General features: G+C 46.3%; 1 protein-coding gene across 2 annotated transcripts; it reads right to left on the bottom strand.

Annotated features, from left to right (window-relative positions):
* Positions 1–672: 672 nt before the first annotated feature.
* CLP1 (cleavage factor polyribonucleotide kinase subunit 1) lies at positions 673–3287 on the bottom strand (the record flags this gene model as incomplete). Of its 2 annotated transcripts, none has more annotated exons than XM_080719133.1 (2): positions 673–1344; positions 2682–3287. In XM_080719133.1, the coding sequence occupies 2 exons, from the start codon at positions 3285–3287 to the stop codon at positions 673–675; spliced, it is 1278 nt and encodes a 425-aa protein (XP_080575259.1). The 2 variants fall into 2 exon arrangements, with proteins under 2 accessions (XP_080575259.1, XP_080575260.1); XM_080719134.1 differs by having other exon boundaries at positions 2874–3287.
* Between the last annotated feature and the right edge of the window lie 5433 nt (positions 3288–8720).

Below are 8720 nucleotides of genomic sequence, written 5' to 3'. Positions count from 1 at the left end.
CAGAGGAAAAAGGAATCATCTTAAAACCTCATGTGCGTGAGCCGGGCCACGCTTGTAATCCCCACGCTTGGGAGGCTGAGACAGGAGGATCGCACAGGTTCAAAGCCAGCCTCAGCTACTGAGTGAGGCTCTCAGCAACTTAGTGAGACCCTGTTTCCAAAAATATATATAAAATGGGTCTGGGAGTATAGCCTGGAGGTAGAAAGCCTCTGGTTCCACCCCCAGTACCACAAAAAAAAAAGCCCTCGAGTGCTTGGCTCCCGCGTAGGTTCTTGGTTTTCCCCCCTTCTAATCATTTTAGCAATGTCATTCCAAAATTTCTATAAAACTTGAGGGGGAAAAAAGCAAAAAGAATCACACCAACTTTCATGATACTGAAAAATATTTATTAAAATATACTTTTTAAGTTGGAACTTTATTGGAGGTAATCCCTCTGACTCAGACTTTCATCCTGTAAAAATGAAATAGGAAGTACTACATATGGAATATAAATTTTCAAGTTTTTTTGGTTCAGGATTAGAAGGGCCTGGTTACCACCACCTGCTTTAAGAGCTACGTAGAATATGTTTTCTACTGTCCCAGTTTCCTGGGAAGCTATCAACAGATTCTCCTATCTCAGCACATCTGCCAGAAGATCTCAGTGTCCCAGAAAGCAAGGTTTAGTGCTGGTCTCTACTTAAGATCCATGAACCGGATATCCATGATGAGAAGGAAGTTCTTGGGCAGTGGGCGGGGGGCTGGGGACAAGACGGTAAACACCTGGTGCTCCAGGTCCACACTGGTCACCACAATGAAACCAGCCACGCTGGTCTCCGAGAGGTTCTCCTCCGTACCCTCTGCAGTGCTAACGCTCAGGAGGTGGTGCACCATATCTCGGCCAGGGGTGACAGGGACTAGCTTGAGCTGATTGTCTTCCTGAGACATTCCCAAAGGCAGGCAGGAGTCTGGGATGGTGGGTGCCCCAACTTTGTAGATCTTCACATCTGAAAACTTCACATTGAAGGCATGGGGATAGAAACAGCCTCGGAATCCATAGAAATACTCTCGGATACGCTCATCCCTACATTCCCGACGGAAGTCTTTGGAGCGCTCCACCACACCCCCCGACTTGGGGAGCAGCACCGTGCGCACAAAATGAGGCAGGTCCCGCTTTAGCTCGTTGTACAGTCGTTCTTGGTCCAGAACCACAACCACGTCCACCTCAAAAGCCGACGCTGCATGCACCAGGGCCTGGTAGCCAGAGCCCTTCACCCAGCCACACGTGTTAATGACACAGCCACTCACAGAAGCCCTTCGGTTTACTTCACACCTCTGGTTAAACACATCTGCTAAACGAGAGGTAATCTGCAAAAGAAGGGGTCAAGATGTGAACAAGACACCAGACAAATCCTCGGCTGTTTTGTCCTTCTTCAGAGTAAGGCCAAGAAAAATGACTGAGTGTGTGAATGCGGAGCTGGGGACTGAACCCAGGCCTCAACATCCCAAGCGAGTACCAAACATCCCCAGCCCCAAAGGGATGCTTTAAATGTCTGTGGCTTTAATTCCATGACGTGGGATTTAATTTGTATCTTGCTTAAGCTTCTTGTTTTATGTCCAAAGTGGAAACTTAGTAACTACTAAGAAAAGGCTGAGACAGGAAGATTGCAAGTTTGGGACCAGACTCAGCAATTTACACTTTCAGCAAACTAGTAAGACCCTGGTACAAACAAAATAAAAAGGACTGGGGGGATAGCTCAGAAGTAGAACGCCCCTGGGTTCAGTCCCAAGTAAATAAACAAATACACACGTATATACTTTTACATATATATATAGATAGAGATATATAGATATATAATGTTTTAGCAGTCTGACTTGTATTTGAAACTGCCCTTTTTAAAATCATATGTCAAGCTGGGCGTGGTGACACACGCTTGTAATCCCAGCATTCGGGAGGCTGAGACCGGAGGATCGCAGTTCGCGGACAGCCTCAGCTACTTAGTGAGGCCTCTGCAACTCAGTGAGACCTGGTTTCAAAATAAAGAATAAAAAAACAGGGCAGGAGGTGTAACTCGGAAGTCGAATGCCCCTGGCTTCCACACCCAGACCCGCAAAAAAAAAAAAAAAAAACATATGTCAGAGCCAGGCATGGTGGTGCACGCTTGTAATCCCCACGGTTGGGAGGCTGAGACAGGAGGATCGCGCAGGTTCAAAGCCAGCCTCAGCTAGTTAGTGAGGCTCTCAGCAACTTAGTGAGACCGTTTCCAAATAAAAATGTAAAATAGGTCTGGGAGTATAGCTTAGAGGTAGAAAAGCCCCTGGGTTCCATCCCCAGCACCACCAAAAAAAAAAAAGAGAGAAATATGTCAGTAATGCATATGTGTTTTGTTGGGGGGGTGGGTTGCAGTACTGGGGATTAAACCCAGGGACATTCTACCTCTGAGCTAAACCTCCAGCCCTACTTTTTGGTTTTTTTTTTAGTCTTATTTTGAAATAGGGTCTCAGTATGTTGCAGATGTCCACACTAAGTAGCTGAGGCTGGCCATGAACCCGTGATCCTCCCGTGTCAGCCTCACAAGCACTAGGACTACAAGCATGCGTGACCATGCCTGGATCAAGTGTGCAGTTTTAACTAGCAAACTTCCCCACAGCTTTCCACCCTGTTAGCGCCCTTCCCTCTGCCCTGCTTTGGCTCCAACTCTGACCTTATTATAAAGCTTGATGTTCGTGCCAGGAGTGGTGGAGCCAAAATGATACACCAGTGGGGCCTGGATAGAGAAACCCTCTTCAACATCCGCAGGCCGTTCAATGTAGAGGGCCCCCATGGTACCAGGGATGGACACAGAGCCCTGGCCCACGTCCAGCTCCACGAAAGTGGGACGGCGGCCCAGACGCACTGCGTAGTTGAGCAGCAGGCGACACACTGTAGACTTGCCCACATCAGTGGGACCCACCACCATCACTCGGGGGCCACGCTCTTCTTCCTTTTCCGCCTGCCTTCGCATCTGCTCCAGGGCTGTGTGAGTGTTGAGGTAAAGCAACATGGGGGTGTCCTTGGAGACATAAGCCACCTCGGTCCGGCCACTCAGTTGCAGAGAACAACCATGCCAAGTGAAAACAGCCACCTTGGCACCAGCATCGAAGGTGAATTTCTTGTTTCGGGTCAGCTCTGTGCCAAAGATTTCTGCCATGCCAGCCAACAACTCCAACTGAACTGACTGAGATGCCTCCACCTCAAAGCGAAGTTCTGTTTCTCGCTCTAGTTCAAATTTAGTAGTTGGCTTCTTGTCGTCATTGGCCTCCTCGCCCATCTTTTCTGTGTAGCCCCTGTGCCTACAATGCAAATTAAATATCAGAGCTGATCATAAATGAGGCCTCTGTTCAAAATCCTTCGATGGATGTTTCCCCTTCCCTTACTTTTTCTCCATATTTATTATGCTGTCTTACTTTATCTCCCCACTAGAAGGTAAAGGTTAGGTATTTCTGTTTGCAACTGTATCTCTAGTACCTAGAATAAGGCTTGACAAACTGTAGGCACCTCAATAGATACACTGAGTAAATGAATGAATCAGATGTAAGAGGGAAACTCGCTACAGATTGACAAGAGATTTGATTATATCATCATTCCCTTCCTTACTCCACTGGTGTACTCCAGACAAAGGAAAGGTAACAAATGCCAACTCTCTTAGCAAAAAAAATCCAGATGCAATGCAGAGGACATCTGTCTAGGACTCAGAACTAGCAGCCCAAGGCCTGGCTCTGAAACTACTAATGGCATCTGTACACAGTTGACCTCTCAGAACTTTTTCCTCATCTGTCACAAGGCACTTAACATTTTGTGGATAACAAGGACTGTGAGAGGGGGAAAAACTGTACTGTAGGAGACCGGTCCCAAAGAGTTACTAAACTAAAAGGCCGAAAGGTCCCCATTTCCTCTGTATTACAGGAGTGTTCCCCACAGCCAGAATTTAGAGACAAATCAAAAAACCTCCTGGGCCAATAACAAAGACATTCTAACCTCCTTATACTTTGGTCAATTAACTCAGAGAGGAGAAAAAGGGGATTACGCCTAGCAGGCCTGTGTTTTATATGCTTATAGAAATACATTTTAAGCCGGGCGTGGTGGCGCACGCTTGTAATCCCCACACTTGGGAGGCTGAGACAGGAGGATCGCACAGGTTCAAAGCCAGCCTCAGCTACTTAGGCTTTCAGCAACTTAGTGAGACCCTGTTTCCAAATAAAATAGAAATACATTTTATATTTATATATACATATAAAAAAACAGGAAAGCATTTAAATTGTATTTTCTCTTAATCAGGCTGATGCTTTGTTTACACTCAGGAAGGGACTCCCCACTGGTCTCTTCTCCAGGTTGCCTACAGGAGGGCTGATCCCATTAACTTGCAAGGCACCTTTCTCTGCTCACGGTGTGGAAGCAGAAGAGACTCCATTTTGTCTCCTCTGACAGTAACGTGTAACTAAATCCACTTAAGCCCCCACCCCCCTTTAACCTTGTATCTCTAGGAATGATCTAGCTAATTGCGGCTGGGAGACCACTCCCCTGCCCTATGCAAATGGTTTAACTGAAATTCCAGGGTTTTGTGGTATCCCTCCCCCAACAATTCCTCCACCCTCTGATCTTGGGTGGAGCCTTACCCAGCACCTGACCACCTAGATACACTAACTTGGGAGTTCCCGCTTCTGTAAACCTGCTTGCTTATCCCTTACAGGCCCCTAACCCGGGTCAGTCGGGGCGCCCCTCTAATCTGATTTCTAGACTGAGGGCTCCTCCGCTGGCCAGCTAATAAAGGCTTCAAATGGCACATTCCCTTGGACGCTCAAGTCTCTCATTTCTAGCTAATTCTGCATATAACTGGGGTAGGGAAGGAAGCAGAAAACTCTAAGCCTAAATTATTAGCAAAGAATGCAAAAATAGATGAGCAATTTGCAAGTCCGACATCCACGCAACTGTTTGCAAAAGACAAGTCAGTAACTTGCCCTCCCAGTACCCAACTTCGATCCCTGTCATATTCCAATCCCTGTAAGCCCGCCAGCTTCCGCCCTTTGTCACAAACCTATAAAATGAGAGCTCAGAGTTCTGCCGATGTTTATCAGTATCTATTCTAACCTCGGCCCATCAGTATAACAAAACTTCCTCTCTTCCACCCTAACTGGCGTTGGGACGATCATTTCAGAGAAGTTCTGTATCTCATTGACTCAAGAAGCATGAAGCGTTATTTACAATTCCCAGAAGTTCTAGGCGCAGCATCTGTCCCAGACACCGAAATCTCCCCAAGCCCCAAGGAAGCGACACTTAACGTTCTTGAGCTTATTACCTCACCTGCACAGGTACGAGCCTCAGCCACTAAACCCCAAACCCTGCTGGACAGAACCTCAATGCAACTACAAACCGCGCTGTCCTCGAAGTACGCCGGAAGCACACGCGGTTCCGCTCCTGCGCAGTGGAGGGAGGCGCGGCCGAGCGGCGCCCTTTGATGCGTGTAGTGGCGCGGGGGAACCGCCTAGTGCGCTTGCGCGGACGCACGGCCTTCTGGGAGTTGTAGTAAGCACACGCTGCCATTACGTCACATTCGCTAGGGGCGGGGCTCTCATTGTTGGCGGAGCAAACGGGAGGAGGGTGGGAGGCGTGGCTTGGCTCTTTGCTGAGCCGGGTCTCGCCCCACCTGCAGTCCAGGAAAGGGAAGGGCGACCGGAAAAAGGATTTACTCTCTAGGTACCTTGATGGCCCGCTGGTCTAGACCACAAGCCAGGAAATGAGGAAATTAACGCAACCTCGTTTGGGCAGAGGAACAGCAGCCGGTCAGAGGCAGCGCGGAGCTGGCATCCTCTACCTGACTCGGTGCTCGGCACATAAAAAGCATTCAGAAAGTTTTTTCTTCTGTAGAGAATGAAAACCTAAACTGGGCGTGGTGCCGCACGCTTGTAATCCCAGTACTTTAGAGGCTGAGACAATAGGATCTCAGGTTCGAGGCCAGCCTCAGCAATTTAGTGAGAGTCTCCCTTCCCCTGCAATTTATTGAAACCCTGTGTCAGAATAAAAAATGACCTGGCACATGCTTGTAACCCTAGTACTTAAGAGGCTGAGACAGAAGGATCACATGTTCAAAGCCAGCCTAGTTCTCAGCAGCCTAGTGAGACCGTTTTTCTAAATAAGCTTGGGATGGGGGTGTAGCTTGGAGAGAGAATGCCTCTGGGGTCAATCCCCAGCACCAACATGTTAAAACGAATAAGATTGGGGATACAGCATCCTCAGTATATGTGAGATTATATATAATCACGTATCACATACAGAGAATAAAAATCCAATGATTTCTTCCAGTTTCCTTCTAAACCAGTCGTTACCCCAATAACCTCTCTCCCACTGAGCAGGGAGTTTTGTTGGGGCCTTTGTTCCTTCCGTAAGTCTCTGACAATATACAAAGACAATCAAAAAGGAGAGTTCCGTACCCCACAGACAACAGGTTTGGCCATGTTTATAATCTTCCTTTCACCAGACACGGGCTTTGGAATCTTGGACTGCTTCCTTACTGACTTTGGGCAAACAGGGGTTTCATCTCTCTGAGACATTTCATATATCTAAAAGGAGGATAATAACAGTGTCCAACCTCTTAAAGTTGTTTTGAAGATTGGATGGGATGGTGCATGTAAAGTATTAAGTAGGATGCCTACAACAGAAAATACATATTACCTTTTAAGTGTTTATTGTAGGCTAGGACGGCTATAATAATAGCACCCATCCATTACAGTCTTTAACATTTTCCTAAGTTTTTCGGTTATCTTGTTTCACAGCACCCTGCAGAGTCAGCTTTACTATCTCCAATTTCCTTTGGAGGAGGAGACATAAGCCAGGCAACCTGCCCAGGCATTCAGAGTCATCGGTAGAGGTAGAACTCAAACCCGGAGTTCGGGAGTCTAAGTCCAGTTAGAATAATGACAGTTATACAGTGTTAGATGCCAGGTACTATGCTGTGGACTTTATACGTGTCAATCCACTTAACCCCTGCACGAATACTATACAGTAGAGCTAGATGTGCTGGTCTGCAGAGACAGGAGGATTGCAGGTTCAAGGCCAGCCTCAGCAAATTAATGAGACCCTCAGCGCTTAGCAAGACCCTGTTTCAAAATAAAATGAAAAAAAAAAAAAAAAACCAGAATCCTATATGGTAGGTACTACAGTTCGCCCTCCCCATACCCAACTTCGTTCTCATTTTACATACAGTTCTCATTTTACAGGGTTTTGAAGTTTTTTTTTTTTTTTTTTTTTTTTTGTTTAACAGGTTAGTACTTCTAGACTGATAAGCATGGAAACATCATCCCTTCTGGTTTGCCTTCCTCCTGCTGGCCCTACTTAGTTCTCACTTTTTAAGAAGTAATTTTCTTTGATAGTTTTCTCTAATTATCTCATTTATTCACCATGCTTGCATTAAGAGTGCATTACCAAGTACTTAACTAATCCACTGTTGCTGTACCATTCTTCAAATTTTCAGTTCAGTATGGTGACGCACACCTGCATTCCCAGTGCTTGGGAGGCTGAGATAGGAGGATCCTAGGTTCAAGGCCAGCATCAGCAACTTAGTAAAACCCTCTTTCTTTCTTTCTTTCTCTCTTTCTTTCTTTCTTTCTTTCTTTCTTTCTTTCTTTTTGTGTGTGTGGTACTGGGGGTGGAACCCAGAGAATTTTTCTACCTCTGGGCTATACTCCCAGACCTATTTTATATTAAGTTGCCGAGATCCTCACTAAGTAGCTGAGGCTGGCTTCAAACTGTGCGATCCTCCTGTCTCAGCCTCCCAAGCGCTGGGACTACAAGCGTGTGCCACCACGCCTGGCTTTAAACCCTGTCTCAACATAAAGAATAAGCCAAGTGTTGTGGGACACACTTGTAATCCCAGTGAGACCCTGTTTTAAAATAAAAAATAGGGCCGGGCGTGGTGGCGCACACTTGTAATCCCCACGCTTGGGAGGCAGAGACAGGAGGATCGCAGGTTCGAAGCCGGCTGCACTGGCTTAAGAGACCCTGTTTCCACATAAAAAAGTATAAAATAGGTCTGGGAGTGTAGCCCGGAGGTAGAAGGGCTTCCAGGAACCCTAGTACCACCAAAATAAATAAGTAAATTATTAATTAATTAAAAATAGGGTTGGGGTGTCACTCAGAGGTAAAATGTCATTGGGCTCCGTCCCCAGTACTGCGAAAGAAAGAAGAAATAAATAAATAAAGAAAGAAAGAAAGAAAGAAAGAAAGAAAGAAAGAAAGAAAGAAAGAAAGAAAGGGAGGAAGAAAAAAATAGGATTGAGGGTATAGCTTGAAGGTAGAATGTCCCTAGGTTCAATCCCCAGCACTAATAACAATAATAATAATAACAATAATAATAATAATAATAATACATCAGTCCAAACTTTCCTTTGCAAAGTTTCTTCCCGGGTGAGCGCATCCTTCCTCCTTTCCATGTCATCCATCTGCTGGCTGTGTTTCTTCTTGGCCTCCACACTTTTCCCCTGGAGGCCATTTCTCCCAATTATCTGAAGGTCATCTTTCCCGGGATATTGTATAACCATTCTCGAGCTGAATTTAGGCAGAACCCTCTCCTCCTCTTCTAGACTGCTCCCCCTCTTGCTTCTGAAGCACAGAAAAAGGGCACAACATTTAAAGCATCTGTGCTTGCCCACACGCTCGCACTTCAGTCTCCCAGCAAGCACTCCTGCTATCTACATCCCACCCCCAAATA

The sequence above is a fragment of the Muscardinus avellanarius genome (genome assembly GCF_963383645.1).
Source record: "Muscardinus avellanarius genome assembly, chromosome: 1".
In the NCBI taxonomy this organism is placed as follows: domain Eukaryota; kingdom Metazoa; phylum Chordata; class Mammalia; order Rodentia; family Gliridae; genus Muscardinus; species Muscardinus avellanarius.
This window is presented reverse-complemented; position numbering and strand designations above follow the sequence as displayed.